General features: G+C 40.7%; 1 protein-coding gene across 1 annotated transcript; it reads left to right on the top strand.

Annotated features, from left to right (window-relative positions):
- The first annotated feature begins 20,756 nt into the window (after positions 1-20,756).
- Positions 20,757-21,319, top strand: ripply2 (ripply transcriptional repressor 2). Its single transcript, XM_034075432.1, has 3 exons — positions 20,757-20,879; positions 20,991-21,061; positions 21,148-21,319. The coding sequence occupies exons 1-3, from the start codon at positions 20,757-20,759 to the stop codon at positions 21,317-21,319; spliced, it is 366 nt and encodes a 121-aa protein (XP_033931323.1).
- The last annotated feature ends 690 nt before the right edge of the window (positions 21,320-22,009 follow it).

Raw genomic sequence — 22,009 nt, 5'->3', positions numbered from 1 at the left:
CCCAGAGTAAACAAGATTATTTTTCTTTTAAATTAAACGGCACCATAACCGAACCAGCTGGTTTGATTCATGAAATGATCAAATAATCTGCTATTGCAAAATCTGCTTCAAGCAATCATTTTCAAATCGTAGATCCTTTGGGTCAAAAAGGTCATGTCAAATAAAAAAAAAAACAAGGGCAGATTTATAATTTGCCAATCACAGAGTCTCTTTGGGAAGTGCATCTCTAAATGGCCTTTGGTATTTTTATTAATGGAGGTTTGCTGAAAAGGCTGAAAACCAAACAACCATGAGTAGTTTTTTTTTTTATTATTTAAAAAAACATTTTAAAATGTGCCTACTCGAGGTTTGCAATGCTTATGAGAAAGCTGAAACGGCACGTCATTAAGTGCACTCGTTTCTTCCTTTTTAATAAATCTTATTTCCAGCGACCGGCCTAATTAGCAGTCCTGAATGACTAGTTATTATCTTTGAAGCATCATTTAAACTGAGCCACTTTATCACAAACAAATGCAGTAAATTAATAATGCTATACTTGTTTCCCTTTATGATTTGCTGTGTGGGAATAATAACCTCAATGTAGAGTTGGAGAGTTGCTGCAAATCCTTTCCATTAAAGGCACTCAGAGTGGAAGAGCTATCTCAGACAGCATAGCCTACTGTTCTTTTCATTTCAAGAGTTTAACAATGATTTCTGAAATAGCTTGGCACTTATAATGCTTAGCAGTTCAAATATGGTAAAGGTAAGTCAACTGAGACGGATAGCATTAAAGAAAGATTCTGTTGTGCAAAAAGTTAACAAAATCGGATTGATTGTGAGTGAATACAAACTCTAGTGTCTAGCTAGCATGACAGTGAGCTAAATGCTAATCCACCACCTGGTTCTCTGACCTGCCACCTACCTGACTTGGATTATTTAATTTAAAACTAATGTTGTGCTTGCTGTTAATTCATTCGTCATTGCCGATTGCACTTTTCTGTAAGTCACTTTGGATGAAAACACCAGCTAAATGAAATATAATGAACCTGTAGACTGTGCTAATGTTGTCTGGGGTTGTTGCAAGTGAAGACTAATGCCATCAGAATGAATTAAAATATGCTAGTCTTGTCTTTTTAATGCTACAAATAGACTTTTAGAAATTCCTTAAGCACTACAACTGGTGATTTCTTCAGATCTACATTTTTTGTCGTGAATGAATCACCCGTTTAATTTTTTGTTCTGAGTCCAACTTTTTGTCTCGAGATTAAATCAATGCCTATTTTTTGTCTCTGCTTGAATTAAGCTGCACACAACTACAGGAATAACACAGGCTCACAGGCAGGTGAACTCCATAGCAAATATTGTACCTTGTGGTCTAAACACTCACATAAAAACAACATTATAAGTTGATGGATGTCACAGTCGTCACATAAACGCACCAACTGTTTTTATTAGATCGTTTTTTATTAAAAAGCTGGTTTGGGCGGAAAGGCTGCATCAAAGCCTGCTGTCAACGCTGTTAGTTCATATTCATCTGCAAATCAATCATGTAAATGTCATGAAGGCAACCCATTTCTGAAAGCTGTCCCACTGGGTTTGCTCTGGTCTTTTATTCTTGTGGCTGTGCTTTGTTTTTCCTAGCCATGCTGAAGAGATATGCTGTGCTTTTTTCACAGTGAATGTTGCCGGGCTTTGATCTAAAGAAACGTCTCCAAAGCTAGCAGCTAGATGGTCAACGTACTTTGAAACATTGTGTGCCACCAACACAACTGTGCCATAGGCAATTAGAAAATCAAGATTCGCAAGACTTCCCTAACGCTTTTGTTTTCCTGTGCATCTAATATTTGAGTATATCGGCATCAAAATGACTTTTCCTTAACAGCTGTATGCCAGCTCCTCATCTCGTTGTAACTTCAGTTAAAGAGATAGCGTTGGGTTTCATATTTCATTTCTGTTACCGTCAGGCTGTAGCTACCTGAATTCCCCGAGGATAACTGGTCGAGGAGGAGGAATAGCGATTGTTTATGAGTCAAACTTTTATTGTAAACAGTTGCCGGCCTCGTTCTCTAGTTTTGAGCTGAACTCATTTGAGTTGGGCCGCACTGATCCGGTCCTGTGTGCAGTGATTTACCGTCCCCCAAAGTACAACAAGGACATTTTTTTTTTGAACTGTTTATTTTCCTCTTAACAAAACAAGACAAGACATATCCTGACATAGGACATTTTCATTCAAATGGCAGATGATTACATGACAAAGCAAAGTATAGTTAATATTGAAATAAAGCAAATCCATTATAAATTGAAATAATTAAGTAAATAATATAAGTAAATACAAACTGGGATATAAAAATAAATAAAATAAAATCAAATACATATTAATGAAAGCATTTTACATAGGGACTGATATCTTTGGCACAGCAGGATCAGTTACATCAGATTTGTTCCCCTAGTATTCATCTCAAGTTCAGTTCAGTTTCAACAACCCTCTTCAACCATTGATACATCCAGATATATTTTAACACAGTTCCATCTTTGGGTAAAAGAGTCCATTTTTATCTGCAGGCTCGCCGTCATTCTTTCCATCGTGTAGACTTGTTTAAGTCTGTGCTTCCACTGAATGATTGTCGGAGATTTTGCATTTTTCCAGTTCACAGTTATAATCTTTTTGGCAATTAATAACAGTATCCGTAATATGTACCTCTGGTCTGAATCGTAAGTGTCTGTAGGTATAGCTCCGAGCAAGAACAACATGGGCTCCAGAGGAACAGTCATTTCCAGGATGTTTCCAATCTCCTCTTTAACAGATTTCCAAAATCCTTCAATTACTGGGCAATCCCAAAAGATATGTGTATGATCCCCTATTTTTCCGCATTTCCTCCAACATAATGCGACTGATGGTCCTTGTACATATTTAGAAATTAAAAAAGGAGTGTTAAAAAATCTGATTTTCAGCTTCCAATCAAACTCTTTCCATAACTGACTATTAATTCCTTTATGGCTGCCCACACATAAGCTTTCCCAGACTGCATCTTCGATTATAATGTTTAGTTCCAATTCCCATTTATCTCTAACATTCCAGGTGTTTTGGGAGTCGTCTGCCATAAGCCTCTTATATAAGTGAGAGACATGTTTCTTATTTGGGAAGCATTTTTCTGCAATACTAATAAAATATGCTTCTATAATGTTTGGATTTTTTTGGATTGCTTCTCTTTCCTTGTGGCTTGTTGTAATATAGAGTCTTATCTGGAAGTACCTATATAAATCATTTGACGGGAGCCCATATTGTTCTTGAAGTTGGGAAAAGGATTTGACATCTGTTCCATCAAACATTTGGTTAATTGTGATAAGACCTTTATCGGCCCATCTTTTAAAACCTCCATCCCTTACAGATGGAAGAAACTCTATATTGCCTATAATTGGCATGGCTCTTGATATTGATTCTGGGCTCCTGAACATTTTTTTAACTGCCGTCCACAACTTCTGGGTGTGCCCTATCCATTCGTTCTCAATCTTAACTTTCTTGACAGATTTTATATCAATAAAAGGCAAAATTGATAACGACACACCCTTAGTTGCACTAGTTTTAAGTCTTACTTAGAGACTTAGATATAAGTCTATTTAACATGTTGAAGATGGAGGCTGGAATTCCCACGGGAAGGGATTGAAATAGGAAGAGTAATCGAGGGAGTAGGTTCATTCTTACAGTTTCTACCCTTCCGAATAGTGACAGGGGGAGAATTTCCCACCGTATCATGTCATTCTTTATTTGCTTTATTAATGTATTATAGTTAGCCTCAAATAAATGCATTGGGTGGTGAGTAATGATAATCCCTAGATATCTAAACCCCTGCTTGGACCAACGGTAAGAAACATCCTTGTTTAATTGTGTAGGCCAACTCCCTGTTATCATCATTGCTTCTGATTTAATTGGATTAATTTTGTATCCCGAAATGGCCCCATACTTAGACAAGCACTGCATAAGAGCTGGAATAGAAGATAGGGGGTGTTTTATAAAGAGTAAAATGTCATCTGCAAATAAGGATATTTTATGTATTGACCCTCCCTCGTCCGCTATTCCTTGAATCTGTTTATTTTGGCGTATAGCCTCCGCTAAGGGTTCAATACTGAGTGCGAAAAGAAGAGGTGATATTGAGTCGCCCTGCCTCACCCCTCTCTCTACTTTAAAAAAATCCGAACAATGCCCATTTACTCTTATTATTTATTTAGGATCCTTATAAAGCAAACTAATCCATGTAGTACATTTTTCTCCAAAACCCATTTCCAATAATGTTTGTTTAAGAAATAGCCAGTCCACTCTATCAAATGCTTTCTCAGCATCTAGGCTGAGAAGCATTGAAGGTTGTTTATCTTTTGCCGCAATTGATTGAAGGTTTAAAGCTCTCCTCACATTATTTGTCCCTTGACGACCTGAAATAAATCCTGTCTGGTCCGGTTTTATCAACTTCTTTAAAATATGTTGTACTCTGGTTGCTAAGATTGAAGTTAGTATTTTGTAATCAACGCATAGGAGACTTATGGGGCGATAACTATAGTGCACTGTATGGGGTCCTTTCCCTCTTTATGCAGGACTGTGATGATAGCTTCTGACCACGATTTTGGGGGGTCTCCTGTATTTAATACATAATTATATACTCTACATAATATAGGGGAAAGATCATTTATGAAGGGTCTATAATATTCACCTGCAAACCCATCTACTCCCGGTGATTTGTTGTTTTTTAGTTTAGTAATAGTTTCCTTAATTTCCTCCTCTCTGATAGGCTCTACTAATTTAGATGCTTCGTCAGTTGCCAGTTTATTCATATTGAGGGGCTTTAAAAATTCACTAATTCTTTCTTCCTTAAATTCCTGATCTTCGCTTTTATACAGTTGCGCATAATATTTTGCAAAAGCATCTGATATTTTCCTAGGATCTGTTTCTGCCTGGTTAGTTTCAGGATGTTTAATTTTGGCGATAATGCGGCTGGACTGGGCTTTTCTAAGTTGAAATGCCAATAATCTGCTAGCCTTATTTCCCATTTCGTAATATTTTCTATTTATGAACCTGAGGGCTCCCTCTGCTTTGTAAGTTAATTCTGCATCTAGCTTACTTCTAACTTCCTTCAACTTTTTGAGTACTTCCTCTTTTCTAGATGTCTTATGTTCCCTCTCTAATCTTTTAATTTCTGTTTCCAGTTCTTGTTGTTTCGCCAGTCTTTGTTTCTTTAATTTAGATCTTATAGAAATAATTTTGCCCCTAATCGTGGCCTTACCAGCATCCCATAGCACCGAGGGGGAGACCTCACCATTATCATTCAAGGCAAAGTATTCAGATATTGCAGAACGTATTTCCTGTTTTATCCGGTTATTTGCCAATAGTGAGACGTTAAGTCTCCAGTACTTAAACCATTTATCTAACCCCAGATTAATTTTCATAGAGACAGGACTGTGGTCTGAGATTGTTATTGGTTCAATTACACTATCTTTTATCCGGTGTGTATCCTTTTTCGACACCAAAAAGTAATCTATTCTTGAATAACTTCCATGTACATGGGACATGAACGTGAAGTCTTTGTCACTTGGGTGTAGGTGTCGCCAGATATCAACTAATCACAGCTCCTTCATCATGTTTAAGACATTTCTGGACATTTTAGGCAGGGGTCTTATTGTTACGGGTAATCTATCCATTTTGTTGTTCAATGTGCAATTGAAGTCCCCCCCTATGATTATTATTCCCTCTCCATTATCTGCCACTAGGGCTGCAATCTTTTAAAAAAATAAATCGCAGTCTTCATTTGGTGCATACACATTTAAGATAGTTATTTTTAGGCCAGCTATTGTTCCAATTACCATAACATAACGACCCTCAATATCCTGGAGGACTTTCTCATTGTTATAGTATACTGATTTGTTAATTAAAATAGCTACTCCTCGTTTTTTACTCTTCCCACATGATGCACTATAGATTTGATCCACCCATTCTCTCTTTAATTTTAAATGTTCTATTTCAGATAAGTGAGTTTCTTGAATCAGAGCTACCGAGCATTCCATTTTCTTTAATTGTCCCAGAATCTTTTTCCTTTTAATCGGGTTGTTAATTCCCCTTACATTATAGCTAACAATATTTAAGTAAGCCATAATCTCTGTTTAGCATTAGAGTAAATAGCCCTGCCTGCTTGAAGACACATGAAAAAACGTTGCCTAAATCGCATAAACAAAAACAAACTGTAGAACGCAACATATGTCAGGAGAAACATACAAAAAACACTTAAAACATAAAACTGAACTTCCACCTGTCCAATCAGCCACAGCAAACGAACTATAGCTGTGACAGATCCCCACTGGCGCTGGGACAGAGAGGTGTGACCAGCCCTCTCTGTGGGAAAAAGCACATAGAGTGCTAACCTGACCAATAATACACTAACATGTAAAAAAGGTCTAATTGAGTGTAATTCACTCATTCCGAACTAAGAAAACGGGCTCCGCCAGAGCCTAGAATTGGTAAATAAAATATTAGAATATCTTATGAGAACAACTAATTTGTAGTATTTGCACAAGTAACAACCACTTATAACCTTTTTCCACTGTCAATGTGTTACCGTTACTGTGTGCAGAACAGAGCCAACTCCCAACCGGTTTCAGTCACTTTGGTTTTTTAAACGGCATCGGGAGACGATTTAAGCTTCTTCTTGCAGGAATGTCCTGAGATCCGATGCTGACAGTACCGTGTCTCTTTTCTTCTTCCCGCTGCTCCTCCATCCGTCCTTTAACTCATCCTCCGTGCGTTCTCTTTCTCCGCAGCGCACGTCAACTCCCAGGCCTTTCAGCATCTCTGCAGCGCTGGACAGTGTGGTGTAGGTCTTCTCCCCCGTGCCCAGCTTGAGTTTTAACTGCGCTGGGTATATACACCTCGCCAGTATGTCCTTCTTTTTTAGCTGCTTGATGACTTCGTGCACCTTTGCCCGCTTCTTGTGTAACTCGGGAGAGTAATCTTGATCAAAAAATATCCTTTTATCTTGGAAGGAGACCTGTCCCTGACTCCATGCCTGTCGTATCACCAGATCTTTAACCGCTGCGTCCAAAAATCTCACGATGATGTGTCTTGGAGGGGCTGTCGGGTCTCTATGTGGCGTAAACGGGGGTGAGCGGTGTGCTCTCTCTATCTTAATATCCGTTAGTGATGGTATTTTAAGCACCTTGTGTAACAGTTCTTTAATAAATGCTGCCATGTTTCCTCCCTCACTCCCCTCTGGTACCTGAAAGATTCTCACATTATTTCTTCTCAGTCTATTCTGCAAGTCGTCGCAGGTGGCTGAGAGGGCAATATCACGGTGGATCAGGTATCGGAGCGCCCTCTGATGCCGCACCGCTACGTCCTCGGCCATTCCGACTCTGTCCTCCAACTTTCCAATCCTCCCTTCATGTTCGCCCATTTGAACTTTTATATCTACCACCGTCTGTTCCAGTCGATACAGAGACATTTTTGTTTGATTATGCCCCTCTTGATTTTCCTTGCGGAGTTTCCCCAGCTCACCCATCAACGTAACTTCATGGTCCGACTCGCACATGTTGCTATGTGTTGTCAAGCTAGCACTAGCTGGGCTGGCCGGTCTCCGTTGTTTATCGTTTTTTTCCTTTGAGATATCTTGTTTGGTGGGGGCTTTGTTTCTGGTTGACGAGCTCATCATGCAGGAGTGCTCTTTCTTATTTTTTAAAACGTCTTATATCACTAGTTGTCTCTATTTTTGTGTATAGTCTGGCGGAGCTCCACTTCTAAGTTGCTGCTTCTCCCATGACGTCACCGGAAGTCCCAACAAGGACATTATTAACGATTTTTCCGATTTCCTGACCGGCATTATGCATACATATGACCGGGTTCTTATCTTGGGGGATTTAAACATACATGTTTGCTGTCCTAACAAACCGTTTGCTCGAGACTTTTTAAATCTTATTGATGCCTTTAATCTTGTTCAATCGATTTCTGGCCCCACGCACGAACACGGGCATACTCTTGATCTTGTCCTGTCTTATGGTCTATCAATATGTAATGTTGAGATATGCGACCCAATCTTCTCCGATCACATGCCTGTTCTATTTGACGTCACTATTCCTTGTGTTGTTGGTAAACAGTGTCCACAGTCTGCTCATTTTCGTCACATGCTTAAACCCTCCACCGCTGTTCAGTTTTCTGCTGCCTTCAAAAATGTTGTGGATGACATGGCATATCCTATTACTGGTGATACAGAGGAGTTACTTTCTTTCTTTAACTCCTCTTGTCAAGACATCCTTGATACTATTGCTCCACTAAAAGCTGTTCGCCCTAAAGTTAAGTCTGAACCATGGTTAAATGAGTCCACTCGTACTGCCAGACAGGAGTGCAGAAGGGCTGAACGCAAATGGAAAAAAGACAGGCTGCATGTGTCTTATGATATCTTAAAGGGCTCCTGGCGTAGCTATCAGCAAGTTGTTACAGCGGAAAAAACGCAGTATCTTTCAGATGTTATACGTAATAACTGTCATAAACCCCGTGTTCTTTTTAGCACTATAAACTGTATACTAAATGTCCCACAATCCATCAACTTAGTAACCTCCACTGAAACCTGTGAGGCGTTTCTTCAGTTCTTTATTGATAAGGTCGCCGTCATCAGAGCAAACATCTCACTTCCTTCCCATGATCCATCTGTCATGGACACTTGCTCAGCTGCTATGGATCAGTTTGAGCTTGTGTCACTTCCTGCTCTAATAGAAATTGTTGCTCAATTGAAACCCTCAGGTTCTCCCAGCGATGTTGTCCCTGCGCGATTTTTCAAAGAAATCTGGGACATTGTTGGACTTAACGTTCTTAATATAATTAACAGCAGCCTGACTACAGGAAAAGTACCAAAGTGCCTAAAACATGCTGTGGTCCGGCCTTTGATTAAAAAACCAAACCTGGACACCTCTGTTTTTGACAATTTTCGACCTATCTCTAAACTTCCTTTTATGTCCAAAATTTTAGAAAAAGTGGTACTGAAGCAGTTGCAGTCCTTCTTAAATGTGCATGGCATTCTTGAGGTATTCCAGTCTGGGTATAAACCCCTCCACAGCACTGAATCTGCTCTTTTAAAAGTTTTTAATGACCTGTTTTTAGCTACTGACTCTGGGAACAGTGCTGTTCTTATACTTTTAGACCTGACAGCTGCCTTTGACACTGTAGATCACAGTATTCTCATTTCTCGCCTGCAACATTTTGTGGGAATCAGTGGTACTGCTCTAGACTGGTTTAAGTCGTATATGTCTGAAAGAAGTTTTAATGTAAATCTTAATGAATTTACTTCCTCCTCTGCTCCTCTCCCATATGGGGTACCCCAAGGCTCCATTCTTGGGCCGATTTTATTTTCCCTTTACCTGCTCCCCCTGGGCGCTATCATTAAGAAATATGGTGTCTCATTTCATTTTTATGCAGATGACTCGCAAATCTACATGCCCCTGAAAATAAATGACCCAAACCCTCAGCAACGTCTGTCTGACTGTCTGCGGGACATCAGAGCCTGGATGGCCTTGAACTTTTTAAAATTCAATGAAAAAAAGACAGAGGTCATAATATTTGGACCCAGTGGTGGCCCCAATGCCCCACCTGTGCTGGATTCTCTTGTCCCATATGTGAAACCCATTGTCACAAACCTGGGTGTACGGATTGATCGTGATTTTAAACTAGAAAAACAGATTAACTCTGTGGTAAAATCCAGCTTCTTTCAGCTAAGACTTTTAGCAAAGGTCAAGCCTTTCCTTTCTTTTAATGACTTTGAGAAAGTAATACATTGTTTTATATCCACTAAACTGGATTACTGCAATGCTCTTTATATTGGAGTGACCAAGGCTTCCCTGTCACGCCTACAGCTGGTCCAGAATGCTGCTACACGCCTCCTTACAAGGACAGGCAGGCGTGAACATATTACGCCTGTACTTGCCTCTTTACACTGGCTACCAGTCCATTTTAGAATACAGTTTAAAATGTGGCTGTTCGCATACAAGGCCCTGAACGCTTTAGCCCCACCGTACCTGGCAGATCTTTTAAAACCATACACACCCACACGGTCACTGAGGTCGGCTGACAGATTCTTTCTGGTATTCCCAAAATCGAGGCTAAAGCCGCGGGGAGATAGAGCCTTTGCTGTTGCAGCTCCAAAGTTATGGAACAAATTACCCTTCCAGGTTAGACTTGCTCCAACTCTGCCTGTCTTTAAATCTCGTTTAAAAACCCACTTATTTTCCCTGGCTTTTACTGTACAGACCAGGTGACACTTGTGCTGTTAAATGTGTTTTTTTTGTTGTTTGTTTTTACCTTACTAGTGTTTTGTATTGTTTTTACGTCATATAGGAGAATTTTTCAGTCGGTGGCTTCTGATCTGGTTTCATTGTCTCGTGTATTACATTTGTTTCATGTCCTGTCTGTTTTTATGTATTTATGCTATGTTTTTATACAGTTGTTGATGTACAGCACTTTGTTCAACTCTGTTGTTTTTAAATGTGCTATATAAATAAAATGGATTGGATTGGATTCAGCTGATGCTTTTATCTAAAGCGACTTATAAGTTAAATCTGGGAGCAAGGAGACTTGATCTCAACACAAATTCTAGTGACCAGTTACAGTAAAATGTTCATGTCAGTCCAATACCTTTATAAGCCACCATACTGGCTGAGAGTTGCGTTAAAATGCCTCATTGGTTGGTTACCGTTGGCACAATACTCCAAGCTGACTACATTATGCGTGAGAGGGTCTATCATTTTTCAGCACTTGCTTTCTGCATTTATATTTATTAACTAAGTTAGACTTAAGATGTCGCATGAAAGACAGCCGTGCTCACGACTCACACCTTATAGTGCTTGAAAACAGCAGTTTATAGTCATAATGCAATAACTGAGTTTCTGTACAATATACTTTGTGAACACTACATTGAAATATTTTAACCTTTTTTGGTTGTATGGCAAACTTGCTAGGAAACAACTACGGAGAAAACCGTATCATTTATTTAGCAAAGTCTTAGGTCCAGCTGCAACAAAGCTCAACAATGTGCTGAACTTCCCTTAAAAGCTATGAGAAGCTGAGAAAAGCTGCATTTTCAGGAGCAAATCCTCTGCTAGTTCACAGGCCCTGTCACATTTCCATAATACATTGTTTTGATTGAAATATTTAGATCAAGCCTTTAGATGACTGTATGTTAAGTAGTGTTTGTCTCAAATGGTTCTCTTTTGTTATATTACCTTAGGAGTTCTGTTTTTAATTTGTGTTGTGTGGTGAAGCTGAAATTGGATTTTTTTCAGACTTTGGATAATAACATGCTAATGAGCCATTAACCAGTTTAGTATAATTTAAAAATGTCAACTGCAAAATGTAATCTATAATTGCCGAGTGTATTATTCCCCAATATTATGCTCCATCTAAGTTTGATAGAGCTTGGTTATGTTATTACAATTCTGCATGCACTGTTCTTTTTTTTTTTACTTCAAAATAGGCTGCTGCACTTGAGAAAATCATTTGAAATTCTTTCTAAATAGGTTTCTCTGGACACAATAATAAACTGTACATTGATGATTTGGATCACATTGTATTTTTCATCCCGTATGATCGAATACCTAGTATTTGGAGCTTCAGCATCACCGACCCAATCAAATAAAAGCCTCAAACCTGCATACCTGCAAAAGCGTGCAGACCTCGGATGAATGCAGATCACCTTGGTCTGCCCTCTGACTCACCACTGCAGATGCTGCATTTAGGATGTTTGTTTCAATTTGGCTCCATATCTACTGTACCATCTACATGTTGAAGCCAGACCATTCTTCACCACACATTACATTATATTACATTGCATTTAGCTGACGCTTTTATCCAAAGCGACTTACAATAAGTACATTCGACCAGGAAGACACAACCTTGAAGAAAACAGAATCATATAAGTACATCAGGTTTCATAGAGCCAAGCATTTCAAGTGCTACTCAACTGGCTATAGATAAGCCAGTCCTTTATTAGTATATAAGTGCTCAGTTAGCAGTTCTTTGTTAGTAATTCTATCGCTCGAGGTGGAGTCGAAAGAGATGAGTTTTCAGTCTGCGCCGGAAGATGTGCAGGCTTTCTGCTGTCCTGATGTCAATGGGGAGCTCATTCCACCATTTTGGAGCCAGGATAGCAAACCCACGTGTTTTTGCTGATGGGAACTTCGGTCCCCCTCGCAGCGAGGGTGCAGCAAGTCGTTTGGCTGATGCAGAGCGTAGTGCACGCGCTGGGGTGTACAGTTTAACCATGTCCTGGATGTAGGAAGGGCCAGATCCATTCAGAGCATGGTACGCAAGTACCAGTGTCTTGAAGTGAATTCTAGCAGTTACCGGAAGCCAGTGAAGGGAGCGGAGGAGCGGAGTGGTGTGGGAACATTTAGGAAGGTTGAAGACCAGACGAGCCGCTGCATTCTGGATGAGCTGCAGAGGTCTGATGGCACATGCAGGTAGACCAGCCAGGAGGGAGTTGCAGTAGTCTAGGCGTGAGATGACGAGAGCCTGGACCAGAAGCTGCGTCACTTTCTGGGTCAGCTGGGGACGTATCTTCCTGATGTTGTAAAGCGTGTATCTGCAGCAACGGGTTGTAGCAGCGATGTTTGCAGTGAAGGACAGGTTGTTATCTAGGATCACACCCAGATTCCTTGCAGTCTGAGTCGGGGAAACAACAGATGTGCCGATGTTGATTGTTAGGTCAAGAGTGGGACAATCTTTTCCCGGAAGGAAAAGCAGTTCAGTCTTGTCAAGGTTGAGCTTGAGGTGATGAGCGGACATCCACTGAGAGATGTCAGCTAGACAAGCAGAGATGCGTGCGACGACCTGGGTCTCTGAGCGGGGAAAGGACAGTATTCATTGGGTGTCGTCAGCGTAGCAGTGGTATGAAAAACCATGCGGGCTAATGACAGATCCGAGCGAGTTTGTGTACAGGGAGAAGCGGAGGGGACCAAGAACAGAGCCCTGAGGGACCCCTGTAGTTAATTGACAAGGGTCGGACTCGGACCCTCTCCAAGTTACCCTGTAGGTACGGTCTTTGAGGTATGAGGTGAGGAGGGAAAGTGCAGAGCTTGAAACTCCAAGTTCTTGGAGAGTGTGAAGGAGGATCTGATGGTTCACCGTGTCGAATGCAGCAGACAGGTCCAACAGGATGATGACAGAGGAGAGGGATGATGCTTTAGCCGTGTGCAGTTCCTCAGTGACAGTAAGGAGGGCAGTGTCTGTGGAGTGACCTGCCTTGAAACCAGACGGTTGTTCTGATGGAGATAACAGGAGAGTTGTTTAAAGACAGCGCGTTCAAGTGTTTTAGAGAGGAACGGGAGGAGAGAGACAGGCCTGTAGTTTATAACATCAGACGGGTTGAGAGTGGGTTTCTTTAGGAGTGGGTTTACTCTTGCCTCCTTAAGACTATTTGGAAAGTGACCAGAAGTTAGAGAGGTGTTGATGAAATGGGTGAGAAATGGTAGAATATCAGGAGCGATAGTCTGAAGGAGGTTTGAAGGGATAGGGTCCAGAGGACAGGTGGTAGGGCGGGCAGAGGTAATGAGGGTAAGAACCTCACTTGGAGAGAGAGGGGAAAAGGAGGTCAGTGTGCCGGTGGAAGGAGGGTCTGGTGACCCAGCGGTGAGTAAAGGTGAGTCCGAAAAAGAAGAGCGAATATCATCAACCTTTTTTTCAAAGTGGTTAACAAAGTCGCTTGACAGAAGGGAGGAGGGGGAAGGGGCTTTGGGGGGGTCCAAGAGGGTGGGGAAGGGGCTTTGGGGGGGTCCAAGAGGGTGGAGAAGATGTAAAATAGTTTTTTGGGATTGGAATAGGAAGATTGGATCTTATCTTGAAAGAAAGTGCTTTTTGCCTGAGAGATCGAAGCAGAGAAAGAGGAGAGGAGAGCCTGATAGGTTAGGAGGTCATCATGGTGTTTGGATTTCCACAGTTTCCGCTCTGCTGCCCGAAGGACGGTTCTATTAGCACGCAGTGCGTCATTTAGCCAGGGAGCAGGAGGGGACTGACGAGCCTGCCGAGATGTGAGAGGACAGAGAGAGTCCAGAGAGGATGAGAGAGTAGAGAGGAGAGTTTCTGCAGCAGAGTTTGGAGGCAGGAGTTGGAACGAGTCAGACGAAGGGAGGGCTGAGAGCACAGATGAGGCAAAGGTAGAGGGGGAGAGGGAACGAAGGTTACGGCGGACAGGTGCAGGATGAGAAGAGATTAGTTCGTTATGTTTGGAAAGGGGTAGAGAGAATGAAATGAAGAAGTGATCAGATGTGTGGAGCGGGTTTACAGAGAGGTTAGAAGTAGTGCAGTTCCTTGAGAATATGAGATCAAGGACATTGCCAGCTTTATGAGTTGGTGGGGATGGAGACAGTGAGAAAGCAAAGGCGGTTAACAGAGATGTTAGTTTGTCTATCTTCCCTGTCTGGAGGTTGAAGTCTCCGAGAAGTACAGCGGGAGGGCCAGTTTCAGGGATGTGTGAGAGGAGATTATCTAATTCCTCCAAGAAGTCCCCCAAGGCGCCTGGTGGACGGTAGAGAACAACAATGGTTAATTGTATAGGATGGGTTACTGGGTTACTCACATAAAGACACAACATGAAGGTCGCGTTTCTTTGGGTTGTATAGTTTCTGCACTCTCATTCATCAAACATAGTGTGTGTATGTGCTTTGGGCCACTATATTTAATATCTCTTCTTTACTATATTCTTCATTTGTGTAATACAATTCTTTCTTCTTTTAAGCTACTGCCGGCCACCAAGTCAGAGACTGTGCTGAATGTCTGTGTTACGGCCTGGCTCATAGGCTGCAACAAAGAAGGGAGACCAGACAATTTAAAGTGGACCTATCATGCTATATTTGAAACATATATTGTAGGGCCATACCTATATAAAACATGTCTGTGAAGTTTTTTTTTCAAAATACCCAACAGATCATGCATTTTAGCCATGCCTCATTTCGCTCCATTTGCTCTTTTCCAGCCCTGTTTTTGCAAGGGCTGATTATGCTTTTGTGGCAGACTACAGCGCCACTTACAGGCCTGGCATATGTACTACAACGTCTCCAACGCTTTCGAGCGGTCTCTCATTCCCCCGATAGGTGGTGAGTTGCCCATATAGGCGGAGCACCCCTTTTCTGACGTCAGAAAAAAGTGTCCGTTGCAGCCCCGTTTTTAGAGATTTGGGTATGGAGGAAAAGAGAGAGGGTTGTGTTTTCTGACACTTGGTGAGTTCCCTGACACACCAGGACACATATTCATGTATAAAAGACCTACAGAAGTGCATTTTGCATGATAGGTCTCCTTTAAGTGTAAAAAAACTGTATTTATTTACTATAACCAAAACCAAAGATCTTCAAAGAAACCTAATAAACGTGGAAGTCAGTTATCAGTAATGATTGCTTGTATGGGTGTGTGAAAATGTGCAGAAACAAAGACGCGGCCGTGTCCAACAGAAGAGTGAGAGCGCAGTATGGGTTGGTGTCGGCCTTTTATGTCGACGGCCCAGGTGTGGCTCATCAGGTTGATCACCTGAAACACAAACAACAGCCAGCCAGCAGAACACAAAGGCAAAGACCCCTAGTGGAGTGGAGGGGGTCATAACAGTCTGCATTTGTGAATTGAAGATAAAGTCATTCAAGATAAGAAGAAAATAAATACAAATAATTATTCAGGCTCTCTATCAGAGTGCTTTTTGAGTGCAATGCATACTTCTGATGTTGCCGAGATGATCATCATTTCTACACCGAGGGAAACGTTAGACTGCTCAATATCCCATAACTCCCTCTGTAATTGTTTCTTGTCCCTTCTGGCCTTTCAAATTGTTCCAGTATTTTTCCTCAAAGATGAAATAAACTTCTGGACGAATTGCATATCAATCCTGGACTGCCTCGTTCTTATTTGTCCTCTTTATTGACTCCCACAAGTTGCATTTCCCAGTGCATCAGGTCTTATGGATGAGCCTTCTAAATCAGTATTTTATTCAGTTTTTCTTGTATTTGTTCAGCTTTTACTTACTCGGATCCGATGGTTTCCAAGGGAACACGTGGGACTTCAATTAAACCCCGTATCTGGGTCACACTGACCTTCTGCAGAGGCCTATGCTCTTAACAACACCTCGAAGCTCAAAGAAACCATGTAAATATAAAGTGTACTGTTATATCTAAGGTAAATCTTTAAATTATATAGAGTTTAAGATTATTTAGTTGCTGCCCCTTGAGATGGGGGTTTGAATACCAACTAGGTTTGAGTAAACTGTCACTGGACTCCTGAAGGCTGGATGATGCATTATTTTCTTTGCAGCTCAGTTGTTATTGACTAGCTCCAAGCCCTGTGCCTGGGTGGTAATTTGTATTCTGCAGAGATAATTCATACACAAAATGTCCTTTCCAGAATGTATATGTTAGCTATTTACATCTCAATAGAAGCTGAGGTGCAGTGAATGAAATGAGCCAGGATGTTTACTCACAGTATCGATCAAATACAGTGGTTTTAGAGATGAGAGGCAGGTTCTCTTTATTTTTTAACACAGATAGCTTTTTGCTGATAGATGTCGATGTACCTTTTTCAAAAAATCACTATGTGAACCAACAAAGCTTCCCAAACAAAATAAGATCTAAAATTAGAAGATGCTACAGTGTGCTGGAGCTGAATCGTCTCCTCTTTATAAAGATGTGTCCGCCTCCTTCCTGATGTCACATTGAAAAATGTTTATGAAAAAGTACAAATAGTCCCGTGTGACTATTTGTACTATTTTCTATCTCACCCTCTTTTTTTTTTAAACACTTCATAGCTCTTTCAAGTCTGAAGCTGTTGTTTACATTTTGTTTTCTCCAGAGTTCTATTTATTAATTCAGTAAATAATATAAGCTTTGTTATATATCCACAAAATAGGAATCCTTACTCTAGTGTGTTAGAAGGAGATTCTCCTCTCATCAATGACTGGATTAGAGGAAGGTTTTCTCTGAGACACGGTTCTCATTTCCAGGAAAACAGCGGGAATGTTCCTGAATAATTTGTATTTTTTTATCAGAATTCCAGAGTGAATCAATCACCCACTCACTGGAGTCCAGGACATACACTGTAATCAAGATACGATTCCCTTAAAAGTACAGCTGGTATACATGAAAAAGAAACATGTTATTTAATTCACAGTGTCACAGAGAACTATGCTGATTTGAGTGCTTTAAATGAGCCTCTCACCCTAAAACACTAAAACAAAGATATCGGGTGAGAGGGCTATGGGAACCAGACATATGTTGTTATTTAATGTTTTATCTCTAAGCTGTACTGTTCATTTCTTCTTTAGCTAAGGGTTAAAAAATGACATTTTTATAACAATCTCAAAACCCTGCTAGCAACGTACCATCTCTAAGGGAGTACCACAAGGCTCTATTCTAGCACCCATCCTATTCTCAATATATATAAATGACATGGAGAAATCAGTGGGCAACTCCTCTATCCACCTATAGATGACACGATTCTGTACACTGCTGGCCCTTCCTCGGATACTGTCCTGACAACTCTTCAGGATAGTTTTCAGAGAATCCAGTCACATCTCTCTGCCCTTGGCCTGGTCCTGAACACCACTAAAACCAAGATCATGTGGTTTGGCCGCAGTGGTGCCTCCCAAACTGGCACTATTGTGACTGCCGATGGCCGGGACCTCGAAATAGTTAAATCTTATAAATACCTTGGATTTTGGATTGACAGTAATCTGTCATTCTCAGAACATCTCTCCAAAATTCAGACCAAGGTCAAAGCTAGACTCAGCTTTCTATACAGGAATCGCTCCTCATTCACTTCATCTGCTAAACTCTCTCTGGTCCAGATGACTGTCCTTCCTCTGTTCGACTACGGTGATACCATCTACCGCTCGGCGTGTAAAGGAGCTCTCGATCATTTAGACGTTCTGTATCACTCCGCCATCTGCTTCGCCACCAATGCCCCCTACAGGACACACCACTGTGACCTGTACTCTCTGGCTAACTGGCCCTCTCTTGAGACCAGGCGCAACATCCACTGGCTGATGTTTGTTTACAAAACACTCCTAGGCCTCACTCCCTTCTACCTCACACAATTACTGCAACTCCGCACACCCCCAACGCACAACACCCGGTCAGCTACAAGCATCCTGCTAAAGATCCCTAAAGCCCATACATCCTTTGGCCGCTCCGCCTTTCAGTTTGCAGCGGCAGATAGCTGGAATACCGTTCAAAAAACATTAAAAATTAAAACCTTTGTCTCCCCCCGCACCTTCAATGTCACTATTATAGACACCCTGGTGCACACATGTAGCTGCTTTGTCTGATGCTGATTTTAATGACTGATTGAACCACAGCAATATTGTTTTAGAGTTTTTATATGTTCAACTGCTATGCCTGTCATCTTTGCTCTATGTGTTTGTGTTGTCTCCTGGGTTCTGTAGTGCCCGGAGTGTGTCTTTTTATTTCCTCCCAACCCCCATCCCCTCAGGAAGCCTTTTGCCTCCTGTCAGGTCATCATTGTAAATAAGAATTTGTTCTTAATTGATTTTCCTGGATAAATAAAGGTTCTACTACTACTACTACTACTACTACTACTACTACTACTACTACTACTACTACTACTACCAGAGTCTCTTTATCTCCATTACATCCTTTGTTATTGATTTATTTTAATGGAGACAACGAAGGTTTCCTGTAGCGCACTCCATGATAAGTTTCCTGAATATTTTTTTCATTTTTGAATGTGCCTGTGAGGTAGTGTGCTGTGCTTTCCATGCTCTTTGCAGGGATAGTTTTCATGATCTCTTTATGGTACAGTCAGTGCTGAAAAGAGGACACTCTCAATAAGCTGACCTAGTTAAGTATTGTATTTACTCAATCCATTTGGAATGTAAAGGGAAGGTTTGCCCATTTGAAAAGCTACAGTAAAGCACTTAATGCTTCTCTATATATGTTTGCCATTATGGTAGCACAATAGTGAATAACAGGAAAACACAAAAGAGGCCAGCAGCAGAAAACATGGCGTGTCCAATTAGCGGAGAGAGGGAGAAGAGAGAGGGAGAGCAGCTCTGACTGCCTGATCCCTGGAAAGAGTTGTCCAGTGTGGAGCCAGTGGGCAAATTAACTCAGTGCTGGTCACGCACAGTTCATATCTAACAGACACTCTCATCAGACCTGATATACTAAGTTTGGTACTTGCAAATGTGGCACGGATTGAATGAAACCAGATGTAACATGTATATAGACTCTTATTGCACTATTTCATTATTTCACTTATTTACTATTTTTACTTGCACTATTTTTTCACTTTTTCAGTTTTATTGTGTTTATTGTATTTAATAGCTTTATTTAATTCACTGATTCTGATTATTACTACATAGTAGATCAATGAATATGATTAATTCCACTTTTGGTACTTCAAATATAATGACATGTTGTTTTTTTTTTTTCTTGTTTAAGTGGAATTATGAATGGTTTTTTTTCTGTTACAGGGTATTTTAATTGTGTATGTTTTGAAGGTCTTAAGTAAATCTTGATATGTAATCTGATCTGAATACCATTCCCACTGGTTAGTCATCAAACAAAAAATCTGAAAACTATTACAGTTTTCTGTATCATTTAATTCCAGCATGCAGACCAACACTGCCCCCCACTGGTGAACTGGCAGGAAAACACGTCAGTTTTTATTAAGGGATATCATTATTTAATCGACTTAAGAAGGTCTTCTTCATACATTACAGAATAAAGCGGAGTTCCTATAGACATGGCAGAGGATTAAGAGGTTTTCCATATGGGAGTGTGTGATTCATTCAAGGCATGCATCGGCTTAAGTAGGCTATTAGCTCGCGCCCTGCTGTTGTAAATACAAAAGGTTGACGCGTGTCAACCCCCTCAAACTGCGCACGAGCCTTCTTCCATCATCTAACTCAGCACGCCATGACAGTATGGGCACGTGTTTATTCACACCTCACACACAAATGGCTACACATACGGAGATACGAAGGGGTGAAGAGTTTGAGGAAAGTTTTTTTATCAACAGCAATCTCCCTAACCAAACTGAAGTATAATTGGATTTTTAATTGAAACACAAACAGCATTTACATACTATAGCCATTGTCCTCACGCTCAGCAGGTTGAGTAAATACTGGCCTAATACCTAATAAAATACAGTTAATCTTGGAAAAGGGTTTACAATAGGCCAATTTCTTGCGAGAGATGCCTTTTATTTTACATAAAAATGGAAATGTATGGCAAACCCCTTCCAGATCATGTATCAGAAAACGAACTGATCCCATTAGAAATACTCTCTGGGGTTTCAACACAGGAGAAGATGCCTTAATACGTAAAATACCTGTTTCACCCCTCTCTATAGTATAGATCTCCTAAACAATCTTTTTTGTTTAACTCAAGAAAACTAAGGAGGGTGTAAAATGAGGGGCTGTGTTGCACATAATGTACATGCACTTTATGCTGACGTGTCTGTGTTGTGCACGTCTGTTACTGCTGATATATTTTTGTTATATTGTTTATTTTCAAAAACACATTTTGCTGGATAGATTACCTTATCTTGATTATAAGGTCATTCTTAAGAAACAAAGTGGCCATATGGCTGGAGTTTGCCTGAGTGTGACTTCGCACCTGAACACCATGGCGCATGGAGACACTTGGGGACGCGTCAAAGCGCAATTTGGCCCTGGCTGCCGGGCCCTGATAAATAGGAGGTTCCTGCCGTCAGCCACACTTCCTCTCAAGACTCCAAGCAGGACTAACCACCACAAGAAACCATGGAGGCTATCAATAACAACGTTGGATTACCTTCAGTTTTTTCTCCTGGAAACAATGGGACTCAGCAGTCCGGTCATATGTGGAGACCATGGACTGCAGAGAACAACACTACCGCACACATGGTGAGTGTAGACGACATGATCTGACTTTTTAAGTTATTTGTAAATGTATTTAAACATGTGCTGTTCGATGGATAAATAACTTAACAAGGATATTTTTGTTTTAACTTCCAGGCTCACTCTATTCAAGGAGAAATGTCTGCTACACAAGACCCCAAAGCTTCTCAGGTCGTTCACCCAGTGAAGTAAGTACAGTTTGGTTCATTCAATGATCTTTTTCTTATGCAGGTTTTTTTGTACATTTGTCTTATAGTATTTTCTCTTTTTAAAGGTTGTACTGGCCAAAATCAAGATGTTTCGATTATCTGTACCAGGATGCAGAAATGCTCCTGCGCAACTATCCTGTCCAAGCGACCATCTGCCTTTACGCAGACTCCAGCAGCGATGAAGACAGCGATGATGATGATGATGAAGAGGAGGAGATGGAGAAGGAGCTCAACTAAATATGGCTCTCTCAAGCCTTCAACCGCAAATTGCTGCATAATGTGATAATATATTTAATAATAACTTATTGCTGTAAATATATGTAAATATGCCTTTTTTACTTCTTCACCAAACAAGAATGTGAATCGTTAAGTTATTCTTTTGACATGTCTACCTCTTTTGTACTTTGCTGAGATTTGCAATAAAATGCAAACCGAATGTCGTCGTCTCAGGCTCTATTATTAATATGAAACAGGGTTTTTGTCTGCCAGTGACACACTCGAAATCAAATCAGTTATTACAGAAATAAATAGTAAATTAAGTGTTTAAGCAAATTAATATACTATTTATAAAATAATTAAATACCATTTTTAAGTATAGTCAACAGGCTTCAGGATTACTTTGTCTCTGCATAACGTGAAGTCTATCAGGGACTTTTCTGCTTTATACTCGAAGCATCTCACAAAATTAATTAATTATGTATTGGAGCTTACAGACACGTATGGGCTAAGTTACCTCTTTTAATAAAAGTTGAAGCAGAGTAAAGTTTTTCTATTCCGTTTACGTGAAACATCGGTGGCTGAAAAGCTCTTTTCCCATGGATAAGTGTAAGGTGCCATTTCCTGCGCAATGTCGCCTGAAGTGCGGAAACTGCGTGACATGTGGAAGGTGTCACCCGGGTCAGGGGAGCATAACGATCTGCGGTGACG

The sequence above is a fragment of the Pseudochaenichthys georgianus genome, chromosome 24 (assembly GCF_902827115.2).
Source record: "Pseudochaenichthys georgianus chromosome 24, fPseGeo1.2, whole genome shotgun sequence".
Lineage (NCBI taxonomy): Eukaryota > Metazoa > Chordata > Actinopteri > Perciformes > Channichthyidae > Pseudochaenichthys > Pseudochaenichthys georgianus.
This window is presented reverse-complemented; position numbering and strand designations above follow the sequence as displayed.